Source organism: Aythya fuligula, chromosome 16 (genome assembly GCF_009819795.1).
Source record: "Aythya fuligula isolate bAytFul2 chromosome 16, bAytFul2.pri, whole genome shotgun sequence".
Taxonomy (NCBI): Eukaryota; Metazoa; Chordata; class Aves; order Anseriformes; family Anatidae; genus Aythya; species Aythya fuligula.
The window spans coordinates 368,343-390,474 of NC_045574.1; the positions used below are offsets into that span (position 1 = coordinate 368,343).

General features: G+C 52.1%; 1 protein-coding gene across 1 annotated transcript in view; it reads left to right on the forward strand.

Moving 5' to 3' along the window:
* Window positions 1–16,957: 16,957 nt before the first annotated feature.
* Window positions 16,958–22,132, forward strand: part of B4GALT5 (beta-1,4-galactosyltransferase 5) — a 32,321-nt gene continuing 27,146 nt past the window's right edge. Inside the window, exon 1 of the mRNA XM_032198261.1 lies at window positions 16,958–17,140. Coding sequence (XP_032054152.1) covers window positions 17,014–17,140 — 127 coding nt within the window. The 5' untranslated portion in view covers window positions 16,958–17,013. The remainder of the gene's footprint in view (window positions 17,141–22,132) is intronic.

Below are 22,132 nucleotides of genomic sequence, written 5' to 3' on the forward strand. Positions count from 1 at the left end.
GGGATGGGGAGAGGATCAGGAAACAGATAAAGATCGTGGGTTGAGATAAAGGCAGTTTAATGGGACAGAAAAGGAAAAGAACTATAAAACAGCAAGTGATGCAGATTACAGCTGCTCACCACCTGCCAGCCAGTGTCCCCAAGCAGCAGCAGCCCCCCAGTGTTATGCCAAGCATGATGTGGGACATCCCCTGGGGCTGGGGTCCTGGGTCTGTCCCCTCCCAGCTCCAGCAGGGCCATCTGAGAAGCTGGAAGGTCCTAGGCTTAACAAAAGCGCTGCTCTGCAACCGCTGAAACACTGGTGTGTTATCAGTGTTATTCTTGTCCTAAATTCCAAACACTGCACCATGCCAGCCACTAGGAGAAAAAAACAACTCTATCCCAGCTAAAAGCAGGACACCCGTGCATCCTTTCCTACCTGCATGCCTAGGTAGCTAGGCCTACAAACACTGCCCGGCTCACAGAGCCAGTTGTGAACATATATCTACTCAGTGAATGTTGGCGATGCTGGGGTGACAGGCACTGTGCAAGCAAATAGCATGGTAGCATCGTGTGCATTTCTATGCATTTTTGGTTTGACATTCTCAAGGAAAGTGTGGGGTTTGTACAAATAGGCACGCTGGTTTGTAAACCTCGGGTCATTTTGAAGGCCTTTTAGAACTTCTGCCACACACTTCAATCGAAATGAAATTGTAGTTTCATTTCACAGACAGGCTGATACTCATGTGATCTGCGTATGTGAAAGTGAATGCCTTTCAAAGAAGTATGAGCATGAGTGTAATGTAGTTTTGTGGTAACCTTCTTACCAGAGTTACAACCAAAACTTTTTTTTTTTTTTTTTCTTTTTCTTTTTCCCCTTACACTGGATAATTACCTACAATATGCCATTTGCTAAACACCACTGGCTTTAATTCACTTTCCCCATTGAGTGTGTTTGGGACAGTCTGGTGTGCCTGGCTTTACTGTAGGGATGCGTGGTGTGGAGCACGTAAAGCCCACTGATGCCAGTGAAAAAGGAGGATGCCACTTTGCAAGTTGGTGCAAGCTGATTGATTTCCAGAGGTGATGTGCACGTCCCACTCCATTTCGAACCTGGAGGTCTGTGGGCCTTAAGCACACCAAGAGCTGGGATGCTTCCTCTTTTTGATCTCAGTTTTTACAATGCTTTGGAGTGGACAGTGGACATTATGAAAAAAGTTTCATCCACAAATAATGAAGCTTGATCCAGAATGAATTACACTTAAGCTGATGAAACACAGGAAAATTCCTGGTGAATGTTGTCTTCCTTTTTTTCCACAAGAGTTAAAATTCAAAATTTGCCAGTATTAGTGAAGCGCTCCAAAAGTCCTGTGTCGAAACACCAGAGGGGTATGGATTGTTTCATCAGTGCAAGTCACTCTAGGTGGCTGACAGTAGCTGTTTGCTAAAAGGTGAATTGTCTTTATTTCCCTTTATTTCCTGTCCTCTTCTTCCAGTCCTTGTCAGCAAAACAGTGAATAGTGGAAGAAGTGGGGTCATCACAGCAGTGCAAAAGAGGGCATGGCTTGAGTCCCGTGTAATCTTTACCTGTTGAAATGGCCTCCTGCAGTTGTCACCAGAGTGATATCCAACTCTGTACAAGGCTGGAGCAAAACAGAGAAAAACTTAAAACTATCTTTACTAGTCATTCACTTGAGTTTTGCTTGGCGTGAAGAGTAGGTCATCTGGCCTAAGAATGAAGGCCAGAAATTATAGCTCTGTTTTGCTTTTTTTTTTTTTTTTTTCTTTGTTTTTCTTCCCTTTGTTTTGAGTTGTTTTGGTTCTGGTCTTAGCCTTTTTTTTTTTTTTTTTTGGTTGTTTTTGTTCCTTAAATCTCTCAACCAGCATAGTCAGGAAACTCCACACTTGTTTTGTTTTACTGGCCTTGTAGTTGTCGTGTGCTTTGAATCCTGAGAGATTGATGTAGGAAAGGGATGACTGCAGACGTAACTCTTCAAGATGTGAACTGACCTCTTCACTTTGCCTGCTGGCCTAGGCCAAAGGTGGACCACAGATGCTTGCTGGGGGCCATGTGAAGGATTCAGGAAGGGACGTGGAAGGAAGGAGTCAGAGCAATAGAGGCTTGGGAGCCTACAGAGACACACACATGAGGCTGAGCCTCACAAAAGCCAGGATCTGAAGTGGGCGAAAAAAGAGGAAAAAGATGAAAGGAAGACAAAGAACCCAGGAACCCCTGCAGAAGTGAGCATCAGGGTGGCTGGGGGCATCAAGGACTGCTTGGGACTGTGTGGGAGCAAGGTACCCAGAGGCACCGTCACTCAGCTTCTGACAACTCTTCCATTTCCATGTAAAGCAAGTGTCATCGCTCACAGCAGCACACTATGGGTGAAATAACCAGAGGTGATATCAAATTATAATATATAAATTGTTCTGTATTTGGGGATGGTGATTTTCGTGTCTTCTTGCTGACTCGTCTGCAGGAAATACCACCGCTTGCTTGTCCTGTAGTGGCTTCTGAAAAGGGGTCAGTGAGACTCCCTGTGACGGAGATAACTGCTGAACCAAAGCTGCTCTGGCATTGCTGTGCAGATAGCTTTCCACGGGCTGACAGCATGGTCACAACAGAAAGCAATCATTTGGGCAGGAGGCCTTTCAGCCTGCTCCTCACTTGTGGTGCTCGGATGCACAGCTATGGAGCATCTGTTGATTAATGCACGCGCTGAATGCTTCTTTTAATAGATCCCAGGAATTTTACGGTTGTTTAAGCTCATCTAACATGGTGTGGCTGTAGGTAACACAGTGTTTAGTTTTAATTCTTAAATTATACAGAGTAGCCTAAATAGATAGCTATGTGGAACACTGAGGGCAGACACAGATGAGGAAGTGACCAGCTGTAACCTCGTGCTGGGAATGTAGGGAAGGCTCTTATTTACAAGCACAGGACTCTATTCACAGGCACAGGACTTTGTTCTCTCTTGTGCTGTGGTACATGAAGGCTGTCAGCAATAAAGAATGGCGATATGACATATTTACATTAGGGAGTTGCTTTTGCAGTTGAGGTAGTCTTTGTCCTTGGAGAGATCTGGGTTTGCCTTTTAGATTATTGGCAAACAGTGTGCTCGCAGGCAGGTCAGTCACCTTTGATTCATCCCCTTTCCCTGAACCAGAGAGTGCTGAGCTTCCTCCTGCTGCACTGAGGCTGCACAGCGAGGGACTGCCAGGTGTTGGAGGGGAGGTAGCAGCACTTGCCCAGGTTTACTGCAGAACTACTCCACAAATACCTGTATGTGCCATTGCCTTTATAGCTTGGCTTTAGAATAAAAATAATATACTTACCAGGGAGTAGAGAGGGATTTGGCTCCAAGTTCAGCTGAAGCCAGGTTCTGATTGTGGTGTGGAACATGTTATATGCCAAACACCGAGAGGAGCCTGGGATTTCAGGGATGTCAGGCAAAATCAGCAATGCCAACACCAAAACAGGCAGAAGCCTTAAATTGTCAGTGTCTGTAGCTTACATGTGAGGAAATGCCTATGGCCACAGTACCAAAGTGCCAGCAGGGCACTCACTGCTTACAAAAGACCTGCTTTTGGGGGCTTCATCATCATCCCCCAGGATCAGTCCCATCGCAGCTCCTGAAGGTATTGTCAGGCTGATGCCAGCAGATGCGAGCGCTGGGGAGATGTGGTGTGAACACAACCCCTGTGCTAAAAGATCTTTCCCCCCCTCTTCCTTCTCTCTGTTTTCCTGCACTCCATTATGAGACTAAGAAAGTAAGAAAAGATAGTGTTTTAAAAGGCATGATAACTTCTGTTATCAAACCAAGGATATCTATTTAATATACAGGTGAAGGTTAAACATGCCACTAAGCAGGTAGGAGCAGAGTCAGCCGTATGTGTTTGTTTTACTGCTTTTGGGCAGATAGGAAAGATTCTTTTAAGCTGACTGGTGAAATTCTGATTTTTTTTTAAACCCTTCACTATATAGATTTTTTGTGTATTCTTGATGTGTCTTAGCATACATGGTGTCATACTCTTTTGTTCTCTAGGCATACACAGTAGGTGTATGCATGTGTGAATACACTTGTATACACACACATCTAAATATGAGTAACTATACACATAGGCAAATTCTAGCCAGGAGTTTGCAGCAGGTGATGTCTTTCCTATTGCTTTGGTATTTGTTGTTTGAAACTACTGAATGCTTGAGCCCAGTGCTTTGTTTGCTTTTCATTTCATGCGTTTTCTGTTTTTGATGTGATAAATCCCGAGTTTTTCCAGGAGGAAGCAGTGACAGAGGGAAGTACATTGTGTGTCGTGCTGGTAGTCAGCACCCAGGCAGAAGTGTTGTCAGAGCTGGTGGCCAGAGGTTGGGATCAGCTTGAAATATGAACAAATGGGATCAATCCTTGGAAAGAGGGCCCCAAAGGGCTTTGGGGAGGAATATTCCTAAGGAGATCCTGTCCTACCAGCTGCTGGCAATGCTAGTCAAGTGGGCCAGGGAGGCTGAACTCTTCCCTCGCTTGGACACGGAGATGGGGTGGGGACCACCTTATCAAGAGGTGACAGCGGACTTCTCCAGCCCTGTTTGCCCTCCAGGGCAATGCATCCCACCTGCCCCCAGCCTCGCTTCCCTACTCTGACTGCAGCACTGGCTGCTTGCTCACTCTGGCTTGTACCCTGCAGGCACCACCAACCTCTCTGCTCAGAGACAGGACACAGAGGGCCTGTCCTCACTCAGTTTTGCTCTTAAGTGGTGAATATTTCCATGTTGGGCTCTCAGGCACTCCATGCATTTCAGAGCTGGTGCTGCACTCGTGTGCTGTGACTCAGTGGGCCACCCTAGCAGCAGCTAGATGGTCTGTCGGTCTCAGGACGTGACTCTCACAACACAGACGGGTGATGCTTAGTGACAGGCTTTCGCAGGAGGCAGTTCCTGTTTTACAGATGGCTAAACTGAGGCTCGGAGAGGCTGGAGAAACACCCCTGAAAAACACAGAGAGCACGTGGGTGAGCTGGGAAGCAAATCTTGTGCTAACCAAGAGGGACCTGCCCTCTGAAGAGCACTTCATCTGGAGACCTGCAACTTCAGCCAAGGACTGGGCATCGCTTCTGCTCCCACCTATTCCCCCTAGGCTCCCAGGACACGTTTCTGTTTGGCTGCTGGCATAGTCAGCTCTTGCTGACATCACTTCATTATCCAAACTTTGTGGCCGCATGGGCTGGAGCCCTGTGTGATGCAATCCCACAGCCATCATCTGCCAGGCCAGGGACACAGCCACACCGCGTCGGGCCAGCAAGGCCTGCAGGCCACCTCTCTTCTTCCCAGCAGAGGCCTCCAAGTGCTTCTGCGTGCTCAGAAAATGAGGCAACAGAAGGTAGTGGTGACAAAATACTGTCCTCTTCCATTTTTTCCTGAATGTCTTCGTCAAGGCATTCTTGTTTCTTCCACAGAGGACTGTTCACCGCTTGATCTCATATAAGCTTTGTGAGTTCAAGCCTCCTGCACTTTGCCACAGGAGGGATTTCTGGGGTGTTTCTATGAACTTGGTGCATGTGGATCCTTCCTAGAATTTAGTGCTGCTTTGCACATATGGTCAGGGTAGAATTAGAATTTAAAAGACTACCACCGCCAATTTCCCTGAAAAAAAAAAAGCCAAGAGAGGCCTTCAGCAGACATCCTGAGAGACAAACAGCAGGGTGAGCCCATGCAGTCCTGCTCCCAGGCAGCCTCTCCAGCACTGCTCAGCACACAAATCGTGGAAGCTTTCAGTACCTGCAGCTTCACGCCCAGCTCTGCACAGAGCCACCCCCTGCTCTCTGCTCCAGACCCGGTTGCTGTTGGAAACCCATCGTGTGCTGGGAGACACTGCAGGTGATGTGTCCAGATTCACCCTGATGCCAGGCAGCAGCTGTTCCCATACAGGAGACATTCATCACCCGTGAGGTGAAACCCGAATGCCAGCTGTGGGAAGCCTGCCCTGGCCCTGCTCTTCTCCCTCCTGCAGCAGTCTGCCTCTGCCTGCCCCTCCAGGGGGTAGCTCTTACTCCTAAATAATTCTCTGTTGTTGAGGGCAGCGTGTAGCTATCCTGTGGGTTGCATTCTTCCTGGCACCTAAGTTAAAAGTTCTTCCTCCTTCCTGATTACAGGGTAACCTGACAGGCCTCCTGTCAACGGAAATTAACAAATCTTTGTGACAGCCCTGTGACAGGCAGAGTGTTTTGTTAGCTGGATTACAGTTACGGGTACCAGCCCCAGATGAGTCCAAGTATCCGTTGTGCTGGTGGGAAGCATCTGTTGTGGCATGTCTGCAACAAGTGTCAATGGGAAGGGAGAACAACTGTACAAACAACTGCATTGCTCACTCACGGATGTAGCCTGGAGCTGCTGGGCACTCCTAGGACCTGTCGCCTCATGCTCTCATGCTCTTGAGCTGCCTCCAAAACCTGCCAGCCCTTGAAGAAGGCCCCACCGGCTGGGACCCCTGCAGGCTCTCTGGTGACAAGCCAGCACCATTCCCCAGCCTGCTGCTGCTCCTGCTCCTGCCAGGAAGGAGGGGGCCTTTGCCCAGTGCAGGTCAGCAGACCTTTGGGGTCTGTAGGATATGGATTTGGGGTACACCCCATTACCCTCCCCACGGCACCTCTGCTGGGGGAGAGAAGTTTCGCAGCTGAGATGAAGTAGGTATCCAGTTCAGCACCCAGCAAAGCACACAGCAGAGAGACAAACACTAATTTAAATGTGCTGACTCCTGCTCTGACTGCCAGACCACACTTTCTCTTGTAGCTCCTCTCCCTCGGAGGCAGCTGCTGGCGGTTTTTTAGGCATTCCTCTGAAGCGTCTCCATGGAAGAACTCTGCTGCTTCTGTTATCTCTGTAGCCCGTCATCAAGACGGCAATTGCCCTGTTGATAAAACACAGCCTCTGTTCACACCTTCTCCACAAATCACTTTTGACACACAGCACGCAGGCCCCACTCTGCAGAGGGGCATCCCCTCCTGCAGCCGCCACCTTGATGGAGCACCGCTGCTCCTGTGGCCAGCAGCACCATAAGGGGAGAGGCAGGGAGCTGAGAGAGGAAAAGTGAAGTAGCAACAATAATTATGATGTGGCACTACAGGAACAGTAACTATCCCATAGGACGGAGGGGATAGGTAACAAAAGAGCAGCATATAAACCCCCAGCTGTGGTGGGTTGACCCCTGCTGGCCCCCCAGCTGCTTGCTCTCTCCCCTCCAGTGGGAGGGGGGAGAATCAGAAGGGCAAAAGTGAGAAGCAGCTTGTGGGTTGAGATGAATACAGATCGACGAGGGAAGCAAAATCTCATGCACAAGCAAAGCAAAATAAAGAATTTGTTCACTTCCCACCAGGTGCTCAGCCATCCGCGGGGAAGCAGGGCCCAACATGCACAGCGGTTATTTGGGAAGACAAATGCCATAACCCTGAGTGCCCCCCTTCCTCCTGCATTCCCCAGGCATTCCTCTTCCCCTTTCACAGCCCAGCACGAGGTCCTGGGGCACAGACTGCCCCCTGGGCCAGCTGGGGTCCTCTGTCCTGGCTCTGCCCCCTGACAGCCTGCTCACGGGAACAGAGTGGGAAAAGGAGCTGCTCGTTGCTGTGCAGGCACTGCTAAGCAGCAGCTAAACTGTGTTATCAGCTCTGTTTTAGGCACAAACCTAGGACACAGCATGAAGAAAACTCACCCCGTGCCAGCCAGACCCAGCCCAAGAGCAAAGTGCTCGAGCTGACAGCGCTCAGGGAGGAGAGGCTGGTTAGGAGAGCAAGAGCCAAGGGCAAGGGGACTGTTTCTTTACTTGGCAAGGCCATGCTCCTTGGATCTTCCTCTTTCCAAGAAGAAATCAGCTCTGGCAGCCTTCTTGCACCTTGTGATGACTCTCCCAGCAGACCCAGCCCCTCCTTTTCCCTGTCACGTCCAGCAAGCTGAACACACCAAGGAACACAAAAACCAAGGGGTGCTTCGGCTGTTCATCGTGCTGGTGGCCCAGTTCCTCCCAGCTCTGGGTTGAGACCAGCGGCTGCCCTGCCCTGAGAGATGAGGGAAGCCTGAGGGTCAGCCCTTTAGCTTGTAGTGGCTCCAGTTAATATCAGGGACACTGCCAGGAAAGTGGCTGCAGAGTCCCAGGTTTAGGAAGTGGTTACAGTGTCCCTTCCCTCTGATCTCAAAGGCTGCTGGTGTAGAGTGATCAGAGCTGTCCTAAACCCAGAAATCTGCAGGGCTGGTGAGAATGTAAACAAAAAGCTGCTTGTTTAAAACACCCTTCTAAACTAAACAGTTTAAATCCAGGTTGTGTGCAACGAACAGCACACTATGGTAAATTTTCTAAGTTTATCAGAGGGAAATGTGCCTGTGGCAGAGCAAGGCCGGGTTTGTTTTTGTAAGCAGGCACCGCTCCCGGCCAGCCTGCCTCTTAGCTGTGCTCAGCTGCTGGGGGTTGCACAAGATCAGAAACTCTGCGAACCTGACCGAAACAGGCTGCAGTGCTTGCAGAGTGCATCTCTCCCCGTTGAATCATGAGGTGGTGGCTGTTTGGGGACAAAGAGCAGCCGGGCCAGCAGAGCTCCTGAGGTCATCGAAGCTGGCCACTTGTGTGTCACAGGCCACGGAGAGCTGTCTGTAAAACCTGGCATTGAACCCAGAGCCTGTGCATTGGGTGGGTGTGTGGCTGACACGTAACCTCCAGAAAACTCTACTGCTTTAGCTGGGTGACATCAAGAGAGAAAGAATTTGTCACTTCCACGCTTGCTATTACAAAATTCAGCCTGATTTCTAACTGGAGAGTATTTCTGGCTACAGTTATGTCATGTACTCATCCTGGTTGTTCATAACTAGCAAATACAAACCCTGGCATCTTGTTTGGATTCCACTTTGGATGACTGTGTTCTGCTTTACTACAGTTTCTGCTGGCTCCAGGGAAGCTGGTGACACTCAGCCTCTCACTGCTGTGCCCTGCATGCTGGGGCTGAGCTGCCGAGCTGCTGGGAGGAGGTGTCAGAGCGGGCTCAGGGACTGAGCCCCTTGCCTTGTGTGACACAAAAAGCACCCCTGAGCGCTGCCTTGACCCCTAGGTGTGCAGGCAGCACAGTCAGTGCCATGATGCAGTATCCCAAGAGGCAGAAGGGCCGGGGGGTTGGCACAAACAGCCCCACTCACGCCAGAAACATGGTCTCCAGCAGGAAATGCTCTGCCTGACATGACTGTTATCCTTCCTCATGGACAGGCAGGACCACTGCCACACACTGTGGGGACCAGGACTGGTGCCTTTCTCTGTGTTTTTCCTGGGCAGATGGTTTGTACACGCTCAGCAAATCCCCTGTGCTTGAAAGGTGCTGATCCATCACATGCACATATGCAGCTGCTCAGCACCTCCACAACAAATCTGATGCTTCCAGAAGGCCTTGGTCCTGCAGCATGTTCACTGCGTGACGGGCAGACAACCATTGTGCTTTCTCTTCCCGATGCTTGCTGTGCAGGGCAGTGGGTGCTGTGTGCCTGCCGCAAATAACCCTTCTCTTCTCCCCACGTAAAGCAGACAGGCAGAAAAAGCACAGGTCTCTGGGGAAATGCAGAGTAAACTCACATAGAGGGATGGCTGTGGCTCCAACATAAGTCACCTATAGGTGCTTTAGGATCCCCTTGCACTGAGCGACATTAAATCAATACATGTGTATAGGCAGGGTCCTGCTGATGTCAACATCTGAGGCTTCAAAGCGTTAAATAATCACAGAAATGAACTTCCCTGTACAGTGAGTAATGTGCTGGAGTAAGGAGCTGTTTAGACCAGATAGCTGTGGCTGATGCTGGGGAAATATCCAAGGCCACTCAAGAGATACTCTGCCCTTGAAGCCTGTGGAGGAAGCAGGAAAAGGGATTTGTGCATAGCCTTGCACGAAGGGCACTGCAGTGATAACCCTGGGAGCGTGCTCCGGGAGCAGCACTGAGCCGGCGGCATGTGAGCGGCAGTGCTGCAAGGAGCAGGTGTGGGCCCTGCCTTTGGCAGCGGGTCAGCTTTTTGCCATTAGCACCATATTGCTGAAATCTCTCCTTTCCTTTTCTGTATGCAGCCAGCCATGCCAGCAGCTGGGGACCCTTTCTTCATGTTGGGCTTCTGTGAGGCTGTGAGCAGTGCTGGGTCTGGGGCTGCCAGTGCCTGTGGCTTGCAACCTCATATCCAGAGCCCTGCTGCTTTATCTGCTACAGATAACCCTGTGCTTGAGCCAGCTGTCCCTGAGTTTTACTTTCTGCTCCATGCCGGGGAATTTCTGGTTGTTAATTTTTCAGAGGCATTCAGCACAGCTGACTAATGCAGCGAAGCAGTCTCAGACTGCCTGAGCTCAGAGGAAGTTACACATTTGGCATTCTAGAAAATGGATGCAAATAGCTTTTCCAAGGCGTTCTCATCACCATCCATGGTAAAAGCAATTAAACCTTCCTCGGAGTGACACTTCCATGCAAAAAACATTATACAGCACGTCGCCAAACCCAAGCACAGCCAAATAAATCATTGGAGGCAACAATTCCAGGCTCTGAACTGTTGTTCTCCAGATGAGGTATAAATCATTTGCAGCAGCCACAGCAGCAGCTGTTTTTAGCACTGGTAAAGGCCTCCTTAGCTTGGCTTCACCTTCCCTGCTCTCAGTCATGCTCACTCCTGCAACGACTTGAGGATGGGATATTTATAGAACGACAGAAGGAGTCCCACTGCAAACAGGAAAAAACAATCACGAAAGTAAATCATTACAGTTTCCTCAGAATAAAATGAATGTAGTAAAGGTGCAAACGCTCCTTTTGGGAAAAATAAAAGCACACAACACAAATGGCACCAGGACCAACTGCAGGCAGCTGATCCCAGCACACATGTGGCAGGGTGGGCACGAGCACTGCTCAAGGTCTGCTGCAGGAGCCAGCAGCCTGCAAGAATGTGTGCACAACGCTACACGGGGTATGCATGCTCACGGCCATGCCTCTGCATGTGGGAAGATGCTGGAGAAACACCTAATAAAACAGACCCAATGTAAATGTTTCACACTTCAATAGCAGAGTTTTACTGCGTTTACTCAGATTAAGCAGAGAGCGTGGCCCATCCCGAGAGTGACGAGAAACACAACCAAAACGGGACAGCAAAACCCAGCCTGTGGCTCAGCACAAGCTGCCCATGGCTCCTTGCTGAGAGGGGCAGTTCATCTGCAGAGGTCACGGTGCTGCTGGGGCCCGACTGCTGCCCGGTCCCACTCTCTGCCCTGGCCGGCGTCAGGCCAAGGGGAGCAGGAATTCCCTTTGGGCAGCTCCCTCACCGTGCTGCAAACCCCAAAGCAGAGCCAAACCTTGCTAAGGTGTTAAGAGAAATGAAAGTCTGCACGTGTTCAAGAAACTCCTGTAAGCACTTTCCTTGTACATCAAAGGGTGGTGACTACAGAGGTGATGCCTGGCTGCTCAAGAGGTTCAGCTATTCGCCTTCCTAATTAAATACTTACTCCAATTAACCAAAATCCAAGCTGAGAGGAAGGCTAAAATTGCAGAAAGTGTTGATATTTTACTCCAGCAAAATATCTGAATATACTCACAAAATTAATTAGAATGTGGTTGTGTGGAAAAGAGTAAATGGAGGCTTCCAGAACTGAAAGTCTGTCCCTGGATAGTGTTTGGTGCTGGTCAGTGGTTGAGGAGAAGTGCTCAAAACCCCCTTGGTTTAGCTGTTGAAGGTGAGGGGTAAATTGTGCCACACAGCAGAGGAATTTATGTTCTGTATTAAAACACCCGATTCAGTGGAGCTGGGGAAGGTTCTCATTCACCATGCAAATGTCTTCCCGGCTTGGGAATCCAATTAAGCAGTTGGCCTTCATGAGTTAATTTTGCGTTATGTAATTATGAGTTAATAGAAAGCAATTTCCTCTGAAATGCTCTTTTGTTCCTGGTTGTCCTTGTCCCCAGGTTTCTGGAGGCAGCCACATTTCTGCACGGTGAAAATCCTGGAGTCTTTTCCACTGCTGGCTTCAGTAAGGGCAGAATTTCATCCCACTGTCTTGCCTACACCGTTTGTTTTGAGACACAGCAATGTGTCTGAACTGTCCAAATGTTTGTTCCCTTTCTGTCCATGTCACCTCCCAGGAGCTAGAGGCTGGATCTCACCTGTACCTGCGCTGCCCTTGTGTCTGGCTTTGCAGACCTCCTGGACGAGGGAGAGAGCAGGGCTCTTCCACAGCACCCCCCAAAAAACATCTCCTATGGAGAATTTCCTGGCATCCCAGTCCTAGCCCTATGGTACACTGATACGTCCTGTTTATTTGCTGACCCTCAAACAGTTTGGGCTGTTTCGGGGTATTTTATCTCAACTATTGTCATAGCTTTTTTGCCATGCACTTTGTCAAGTGATATTTCAAAATCTGGATAAGTTGCGCTCATGCTAAATTACGCAATACTTTTACTGTTGTCTGCTAAAGTTTCCTTCCTTGGGAAATTTTGGAAAGTACAGCCTGGCATATTCCCCAGCCAAAATATTTAGATTTCAAAGGCATTTTATGTGTCTTTGGGTAAATCCACGTTGACAGGGAGAGATCACCAGCATTCAGAGATGAGCTGACTCGGGGGTAACAAAATCAGTTGGACCTCTGAAAAGTGCAATGACAAGCTGAATATTTTAGCCTCTTATCCTGATGACAGCGACCTTCCAAGTGAACGTGGAGCTCTGCAAAGCCATTCCTGTTGGCGGTACTTCCTTTTGGGAGGTATGACACATCTGTTGACTTTGGTAGAATGAGACATCCCTATGGTTAAGCATGTGCACGAGTGCTAGTAAGATCAGAGCCCTAATAGCCTTGTTAGAAAGTTCAGTGGGTGGCATAATCCAGGAGCTGGTCTACAGCACTCCTGCTTGCCAGGAGCACCTTGCAGTGTTCGGTGTTCTCCCATTTTAATAAACAAATATCTGCCTTTGGTTTCCTTTCTGTTACTGCCAACACACTGATGCTAGATAAAATAGCAACACACGTGGGTGGCAGTGGTCTGATGCCTAGCCTAAAGAGCCAGGGCCACTTAGGTGTGTTCTCATTACCAAATTAAGTACACACCCTGTTGTGTCTTTTGGAAAAGCTGCTGCATCAATAATTATGTCAATGATCTGGCAAAGAGCAAAAGATTCTGGATGAACATTTATTGCACACATGGTGTCTGTGGGTGTGCATTCCTGCATCCTCTCGGTCTTGTGTCTGCTCACAGCCAGCGATGACCCTGTGTTAGCTTTAAGTGGAGCTGCAGCAAGCCGGGTGTTGCAACTGGGCTTTTAGTAAAAGTAGAGGGAAGACACTTCTGTCACCCAGGGTGTGCAGATCTGAGAGCTGGTCAGCATACAGTGCACCCAGCAGCTTGGTCAGCCCAAGTGGCACAGCTCAGGTTCCCCCTCTGCTCACAGACTGACTGGCTGCAGAAATTCCAGGGAAAATCCCAGGCAGACTGAGCATTGCCAAGCAGCTGGACGTTATAAATGGAGACATTTTTCTAACCACAGGATTGAGTTTTTGTTCTGGAAAGTCTCTGCCATTTGGGCTGAAGGTGTCAGCAGCTACAGCGATGGTGACAAAGCCTGCTAAACACGAGGAGAGCTGCGACACCCTTGCTGCAATCTGTCCTGTGCAGAAGAGGCAGGGCAAAGATTATTGCTCAGATCAGTTATTTTCTCCACCAGAAGTTGGCAGCTGACAAGAATGGATGTGCTGTCAGGGTGGAGAAGCCCTTTGTTGAGCATTTCTAACCCCAAAATGAGGCAGAGGCCACCTGTCTGGTCACCAGTGGCCCTAGGGACCGGGAGGGACTGTGGGGCTGAGGTCTTGTGGTGATTCCTCAGCAGGGTTTGCTCACAGCACTGCACAGGGCGGCCTCTGCTGCTGCCTCTCACGGCCACCTCGGTGCCCCCATGTCTGTGTGCAGGATCTAGCCCGCCAGACGCCCAGCCCGGTCACGCCAGAATTTATCATGAGCGGGCAGAGAGCTTCCAGGTCGGTCTCCCACACACAGCACTTGTGCAATGCGCTGGTGCTGCTGTGCAAACGTGGCCCCAACGTTTCCAGACGGCGGCTGGTGCACCCATGTTCCTGCCCTCCCTCTGAGCCCTGTACTTGCTTCCCCAAGCCATGGAAGGAGAGCCCCCCTCAGGGGGTCCAAAGGCCTTTGCATGGAGATGTGCACCCAGGGTGCCCCTAGACCTTAGCACAGGTCTGGGTGCTGGCAGGACCTGTCCCTCTTTTCCTGTTGGTGGCCATGCACCAGCAGACAGCCCCTGCCTGCCAGGGCAAATCCAGAAGAAATCTGGACAATCCAGAAGGTTAACCTCCCCCCCCCCCCCCCTTCCATTTGGTCTTGTTGGCATGGGGATAAGGCAGGGGGAATGGTGTAGGCTGGTTGGAGCCATGGAGCTGGCATTTAGCTGGGGGGGCTTAACCAGAGGGGATGAGACAGCAGGCAAAAAAGGGGGAAAGTGGGGTGGGTGGGCTGGGGCGAGCTGGGCCCTGGAAGGCCGGGAGAGGGGAGAGCCCGAGCAGGGCATGGGGGCTCTGCTGCCCTTGCCCCTCTGTGCCAGTCCCTGTTGAGGCAGCTGGGCCTGGGAGCCAGTTTCTGGGTGGTTCCTCCAGCGGTGTCATTGCTAATTAAATACGCTCTAAAGGTGAGATTATCGGTTGTGGTGATGTCTCACCTTTGACCACGTCTGCATCAGACAAATCAAAAGCCAGCCAAGGAATCTTTTTGGGTTTCCTTGCCCAAGGCGTGCTGTTAGGAGTTGGATAGGAGCTGCGCTAACAGAAGACCCAGCCAGCACCACGCGGTTCTGCTACAATATTTTGGGCTGCTACAAATTGTCAGGGCTCGGGGTTTAATTTCCCTCAATGAAGGTGGCGGTGCAGTGGAACACAATGAGTGCAAATTTCCCTGCTCCTGAAGTTATCACAGCTCACGCAGCCTCTCTAGGGACATCCCTGCTTACCTCCTCAGGCTCCCTTCTCTGGAGGATCCTCTGTCCTCGAGACAGAGGATCCTCCTTTCTGGGCCTTGTTGCATTATGAACAAGAACACCTTACATTTTAAAGAGAGATTTCCACTTTTCTGCTAATCCCCACTCAGTTTGACTTTATGTACTTTTTTATCTCATCCCTCCTCAGTAAATCCATGTATCCAACACAAAGGTATTTCTCTCACACTGGTCTCACATGGGAACCATTCTCTTTATTTGCCTTTGCTGCACGGAGGCCGGGAGGGAGGCTGATCCTTCCCTGGGTTACCGTGATACACAGCCTCACCTGCAGTGCCCTTTATTCCAGCATCCATCCCCAAACTGGCCTGGGGGCCTGCTCCTGCCCTGAAGTCACAGTCAGGCTGCAAAGTCAGAAGTTTGGATTAAGCAATGCTTCACTTCCTGCCAGGGAGAGGCTAACAACCAGGCTGCGGAGGCAGTCAGGGACACAGTGGACATGCCTTGGCAGCGGCGGCTGGCCCCATCTCCCACCCCCAGCCCATCATTCTCGAGGAGCCTGCCCTGGATGTAGGCAGCCTGGCCCACACCCTGCTGTCCTCCCCTGCAGCCCGGCCTTGGCTTTTTTGGCTTTACCTGCTGGTAAAATGAGAAATTACCTCTGTCACTGGTGCCCCAGTCCCAGTGTGAGCTGCACAGCTCCTGCAAGCACAAAGAAGCAAGAAACGCAGCGCGGCCTGAGCTGCAATGTGGGCTGTGCTGGGCCCTGGCAGCTCCTTCTGCTGCCCCCCTCCCCCGATGGGGATGGATGCTCTTCTTCCCCATTTTTTCATTTTCAGGCATCTCCGTGTCTCCTTCCAACTCCTCCCACACACAGCGGAGGAACTGCCCACAAACGTGCAAATCTACTTAATTACTCCCGAACCAGCTGCGCTGCCGCTTGCTGCGGGTGCTGATGGCTGCGCTGACCATGCCGACTTCGCCACCTCTCCTCTGCCCATCTGTGCCCATCACCTGCCCGGCCTGCAGGCTCTGGATGCTCTGCATCCTGCAGTGGTGCGTGCATGGCACCTGGGGTGGTGGCAAACACACCCCTGTGTGTGGTGGGCTGAGGGGTTCAGCCCTTGCTTGCCCGCTGCTGGATGCCTTGGGTTTCATTGCTGGGTATTGTAGGGCCAGTTCTGGGTGTCCTAGGCCAGTGGTGAATGGCCTGGGACCATGCCCAGGTGTTCCAAGGCCACCTCTGGTGTCCTGAAGCCATCACTGAGCGTCCCAGTACCATGCCTGGGTGTCCTGGGGCCACCACAGGGTGTCCTGGGGCCACCACGTAGTGTCCCAAGACTATACCTGGGTGTCCTGGAGCCACCGCTGGGTGTTCCAAGACCACCTCTGGTGCCCTGGGGACATCAATGGATGGCCCAGGCCCATACCAGGGTGTCCTTGGCCATCACCGGGTGCCCCAGGACCATCACCAGATGTACTAAGGCCACCTCTGGTGTCCTGGGGCCATCATCGGGTATCCCAGGACCATACCCAAGTGTGCTAAGGCCATCACTGAGTGTCCCAAGGCCACCTCTGGTGTGTCAGGACCATCATTGGGTGCCACAGGACCATGCCTGGGTCTCTTGGGGCCACCACCAGCTGCTCCACGACCATACCCGGGTGTCCTGGGGCCATCACCGGCTGTTCCAAGGCCACTTTCGATATCCGGGTGCCATCACCGCGCATCCCGGGGCCATCACCGCGTCCCCCGCCACCCCCTAACCCCACACCCCTGCCTCTCCACCCATCCCCTCCCATCCCTTCCCCACGCCCCCCGTGGCCGTGGGAGGAGCCCGGCTCTGCCCGGCGGGGGCGGGAGCGAGCAGCCGGGGCCGGCCCGCCCCGCCCCGGCTCATTCACGCGGCGGCGGCGGCGGCGGCTCGGAGCGGCCCCGGCAGCACGCTCCCGCCGGGCCTCGGCGCATGCGAGCGGGCCCGGGGCGGTGCCGGTGGCGGTGCCGGTGCCGGTGCCGGTAGCGGTGGCGGTGGCGGTGCGGCAGGGCTGCGGCAACATCGGCCATGCGGTGGCCCCGCGGCCCCCGCGGCGCCTGGCGGCTGCTGCCCCGGCGCTCGCTGCTGGCCGCGCTCTTCCTCTTCTCGCTCTCCTCCTCCTTCCTTTACTTCGTCTATGTGGCGCCGGGCATCGGTAAGCGGCGGGCCGCGGCGCCGCTCCGAGGGGAAACGCTGAGTAATGGGCCGGGAGGGGGTGCGGCCGCAGCATCGCCGGGGGGACGGAGAGGGGTGCGGGAGGGCGCGGTGCTGCCCGGCCGCTGCGCGGGGTGCTGGAGGTGGGGCGGGGGAAGTAGGGGAAAAAAGGGGGGGGGGAATAAAAAAAAAAAAAAAAAAAAGCGCGGGTTTGGGGTGGGGGGGGGTCAGGGGGGTGGCCCCCTGGGGGTGTGCATGGGAGTGGGGTTTTGCTGTTGGTCGTGGGGCCGCCTGTGGGTGCTGAGCTGTGCCGTGCTGTACTGAGCTGTGCCGAGCCGTGCTATAACCAAGCCGTATCTCCCCGCGGGCCCGCGAAGCACCGAGTTTGTTTTCGAAGAAGTGGAGTGTTGGCTGAGTGTTTGTGGTCTGAACTCTCCCTGGCGGAAATCCTACTCCTTTTTCTCTCTCTCTCTCTCTCTCTTTTTATTTTTTTTTTGTTTTGTTGGTAAAGTAGAAAGATGAGAAGTGCGTGTTTTAGAAGGGGGGGGGTGCTTGGTGGTGGTTGTCCTTACGGCATGCTTCGAGGGTGGCCGTGTGCCCGAATGGCCAGCACCTAGGGCACCCGGTGCTCGTGGGACTGGGTGCCCATCTCCCATAGTGGCAGGAAGGCTTGTGACTTGCAAAGCAACTGTTGTCTTCGTGCTGTGTGTCGCGTTTCTGTAAGAAGCCAAGGCTCACAGGCAGCTTGGCCTTCAATCTAGCTATAGTACCCATTCTTTGGAAAGGATTGTGGTTTTGTTTTTTCAATAAAACTGAAAATCTCGCCAATGATAGTTTCTCCTTGAAATGTCATTGGTATCGCTCATGCTGTCCCGAGCTCAGACATCCCAGGGAGACCCAAGTGTGCTCCTTGAAGTGACTTCTGCAGGTTTTTGTTTACAGATCCCATCCCATTGCTGCCTCTGGGCTTTGGGAGCCTTGTGCGGGGCAAAGCAGAGTGCTGCTGGTGTCCAAAGCCCTGCACATGGGGGCACGAGTCCTGTGGACAGCCCGTGTGAGGTTCTGGGTGCCCGTGCCCTACCTGGCGGGGTGGCCCAGGGCTTTACTGTCCCCGTGGGCTGACTGCTGAGCCCCTGGCCACTGTCCTGCATGTTTGCCTTGGGGTGGCCAAGAGCTCCCCAGCATCTGTTTGAGGACAGTTTTGTACCAGCTCTGCTGGCGGTGGCTTTGTCAGATGCGTCCCGTGGCCCTGTGCAGGGCAGGTGTGGGGAATGTCCCTTCAGAGAGCTGCGGTGCAGGGGTGAGCTGCTTTGGAAATAAACAACTGGTTTCCTTCTGGGGAAATGGCACTGCTCAGATGCTGGGCCCCCGGCAGAGCGTGGCTGCTGCTGGGGGCACAGCTTTGGGCCGGGACGAGGAGCAGCTCTGTGGTGTGCTCCTGGCCTGCTGCAGGGGCTGTGGCCAGGCTTCAAAGGGGGAGTTGCTGTATGGCATCAGTGGGAAACTTCTCTTGCAGGGATAGTTTTGCTCTTCCTCTAGAGTTGTGCTACATTGTCTCATTTGCTTTGCACTGCTGTGGGTGGCCAACAGTCAGGCAGGAACCGGAGGTGCTGCAAAATGCAAATCCCCGTGTAAAAGCAGCTCATTGCCCAGGCCTTTTACCCACATGGACCACAGGTAGCACATCCACGTCCCAGCCCCTGCTCTCCTCTCTGAGGTGCTGGAAGAGGAAGCAAAGACGTGAAGATAGTCCCTGTCCCCACATGCCTGTGGATGTTAGCGATGTTCTGACTCATCTCCCCATCAGGTGACAGAAGATCTGGTTCCTTTTTTTTTTTTTTTTTTTCCACCACTTTCAGCCAAAAATGTTCCATCATGAAAACCCAGCCCAGTATTCCCATGGCGGCTGGGCTCATCATCCTGTCACTTGGAAGCAGTTTGTTTTTAGGCCAAAGAGGTAAGGAGAAAGTTGGAAGAAAAGTGAGTTTTCCTGGTAGGATGTGAGCAATGCTGCAGCCCTCACTAAACTGAGCAAACGGTGTGCAAAGGGGAAGTGCTCGACACGGTGTGAGGCCTCAGCCCCAAAACCATCCTTTGCAGGGCTTGCTGGCGAAGAGACTGAAGAGCAACTTGTGGCTCTTGGCTAAAACACAAGTGGAGGAGTGATTAATCCTATTCCTTGGTCATGTCTCAATTCAAAGAGAAAAATCCAAATGAACTGGACCTGAAGTTTAAGAATCTGTGTGTGTGACTTTGAACCAGCGTTAAAAGGCTTTAATCTGTTTGATGTCTAACAGTGATGAAAATGCACTGCTACAGCAAACCTTGGCCTGCAGAGGGTGACCCGCGTCCATTTGGCTGGTGAAGGCAACCTGCCCAAGGTGGCTGGGGGCCATCCTGAGGACCAGTGGCCACACGTGCTGTGTGGGGCACCCTTGTGCCCTGTCCCCAGTGTCTGGTGCAGGCCCTGGGTGGGGAGCGGGTGCCAATTTGATGGAAAATGCTTTGGAGCTGCTGAGGCTTGTTGTGTTCGAGCAGTTGTATCCCACTGCCAAGAGGAAACTGGGACAGTTGCACTTCTGGGTGCTGTCTCAGCATATTGGCGTGGCACACTTTACAGCTCCCTTGATGGGCTGGGAAGGCAAGAAAATGGCTCCTGGTGCCCGCAGGGAGAGCAGAGCCTGGCCCAGGTGCTGGGAACTGCTCAGGGTCACCTCCCCTCATCAAGCCCCACACAGTGCTGTCCTGTGCTCCAGGCCAGTGGCCTGCCCTCCATCTGCTCGGACTGTGCTGCTCATGATGGAAACATGAGGAAGAATTTCGTGTTTAGTGCCAGCAAGGATGCAGGTGGGAGAGTTCAGCCTGCGTGGGCAGCAGCCATGCCTGGCACCTTCCATGAGCCCAGGGCCTTTGGTACTTCTGTTTGTGTTGTCCCTGGGGTAACCCCCTGCTTATGTTCTTAAACAACATTTCACCTACAAAACTGATATCTTCTTGCAGCCTCAAGTTCTTACAGAGCAATCTGACAATCAGCCAGCATCTCTTCCTTTGCGGCACTCAACTAAAATGCGTGGCCTCCTCTGAACTGCACCATAACAACCCATGTCCTCGGGCCTGGGCTTGTAAATCCACCTCGGAGAGCAGATCATCAGGCGCTGAGCCACTCATGTGGATGCAGCAGGGTTCCCTTTTACTCCACGTTGTTCCCCAGCATCTGCTGGCTTTTGTTCCTGGTGCGGATGGAGTTATTATGTGGGTCTGTCTCATCGCTGCCATTGTGCGCTCCGTGAGGCGGCCGATTGTTCCGCTCCGCGCCGAGCTGCGTGGCGAGAGCCTGGCGGGGCCATTAAAGATGCAGCAGCTGAGGAGCTGCTGGTACACCTGTGCCTGTGTCCCATTGCCCCTGAGCTCCACACAAGCAGGTGCTGAGCTGTGCTTGTGAGGGCTGGAGCAGGCCCCTGGTGCTGCTGTCTCTGGTCCATCCGATGTGGGGGTCTGCTGAGCAGTGACCATGCTCTATGGGGCTTGGAGTCCAACAGGCCACTTGTTTTTTTGTTTGTTTGTTTGTTTGTTTTTTACGAGACAGAACTGAAAGCCTGTTCAGTCTCCTTGCTCACATTGAGGCTTTTATCACCCAGAGATGCTGGGGGCCTGCAGCCACCCCCAGAGGTGCCACAGGGATCAGCCTGCCCAGAAAACTGCCCCGTGCCCAGGCAGGACCTGGAAGCCATGGGGTGAGCGAGCTGCCTTGCAGGCATTGCACCTCCAGAAACTGCTGCTGGTTGACTGCCTCTTGAATTGAACAAGAGGGCTGCAGGTGTTTCAAGGGGCTGCGGTAAGAATCCCTGGCCGTCATGCCTTTGCACATCGTGGGGGTTCATGTGGCTTTCCTGGAGGTGTCTTTTCTTGTTGGCTTCACACTTTTGTAACAGGGACCAGGAAACCAGGGAAATTCCATCTTGCAGCTGGAAGTAGTAATACTTTTACAAGTTGCTTGTGCTGCGTGCTTCAGTTGCACCTTGATAACTCTCGCTTCACCAGCAGAAACTTGTCAAACTGTGCCCTTGGTCCTCTCTGTGGGTTGTTACCAGGTTCCTGGAAGGAGGAAGGTTCAAGGCCTCCCCTGGTGCTCAGGTGCCTGCTTCTGTTTTTGTTTTTTATTTCTCTAGATGTTGGAGCCTATTTTTTTTTCTATATTTTTTAGGAAATATTTTTTCTATATTTTTTAGGGTTAGACAGGGTAGACTCCTGTACAGGAGTTTTTCTTGTCTGAATCTGATGTGGAAAAATAACAGAATTTAAATTACTGGGTGAAAGATCATTACCTGTGTGAGAGAGCTGTAATTCACTCAAGCTTTACTTCCTCAAAACTTATCAGAAATTGCTTCAGACCTGTTGTAGAGTGCACAAGTCAGCAGCATTAGGCCTGGATTAAATCTGTGATGCAAGGGCTTGATTTATGATCGGTCAAAATGCTTTGAAACACCATTCCTTCATGCCGCGTTTCAGTGGCCAGCCGGGCAATGCTATGGAGACCAAAGGCACGGTGTTCTTGTGCGTCTCATCTACTGCTTTGATTCCTTGTAGAAATACCACACTGCCGTGTGTGACCGATCCAAATCGGCTGTTCAGTGCATCCTCCTGGCAAGCTGCAATACGGGGTAGCTCCAGGTGTGGACATGGTGAAATATTTTGATACCACCAGCTTCTCCGAACCGTGGAGCTGCCCTTGGCAGGGAGAAGTGACAGCAGGTGGGTCCCCAGTGCTGGGCAGGTGGCTCTGCAGGGACAGCACTGCCCGGGGCCGAGACATCTGTGGCGGTGACACCAAGAGGTGACACGGGGATGGAGAGCTGCTTGTTTCGCCCGCTATGCATTTTTCATGGGGATGCCAGCAGAAGGAGTTGCCTCTACCAGCCATCGGTCAGGCCCGATGGCTGGTAGAGGAAGAGGCAGGAGGGGTTTTGTTTCTCTTCACTCTTGGGTTTTTCCC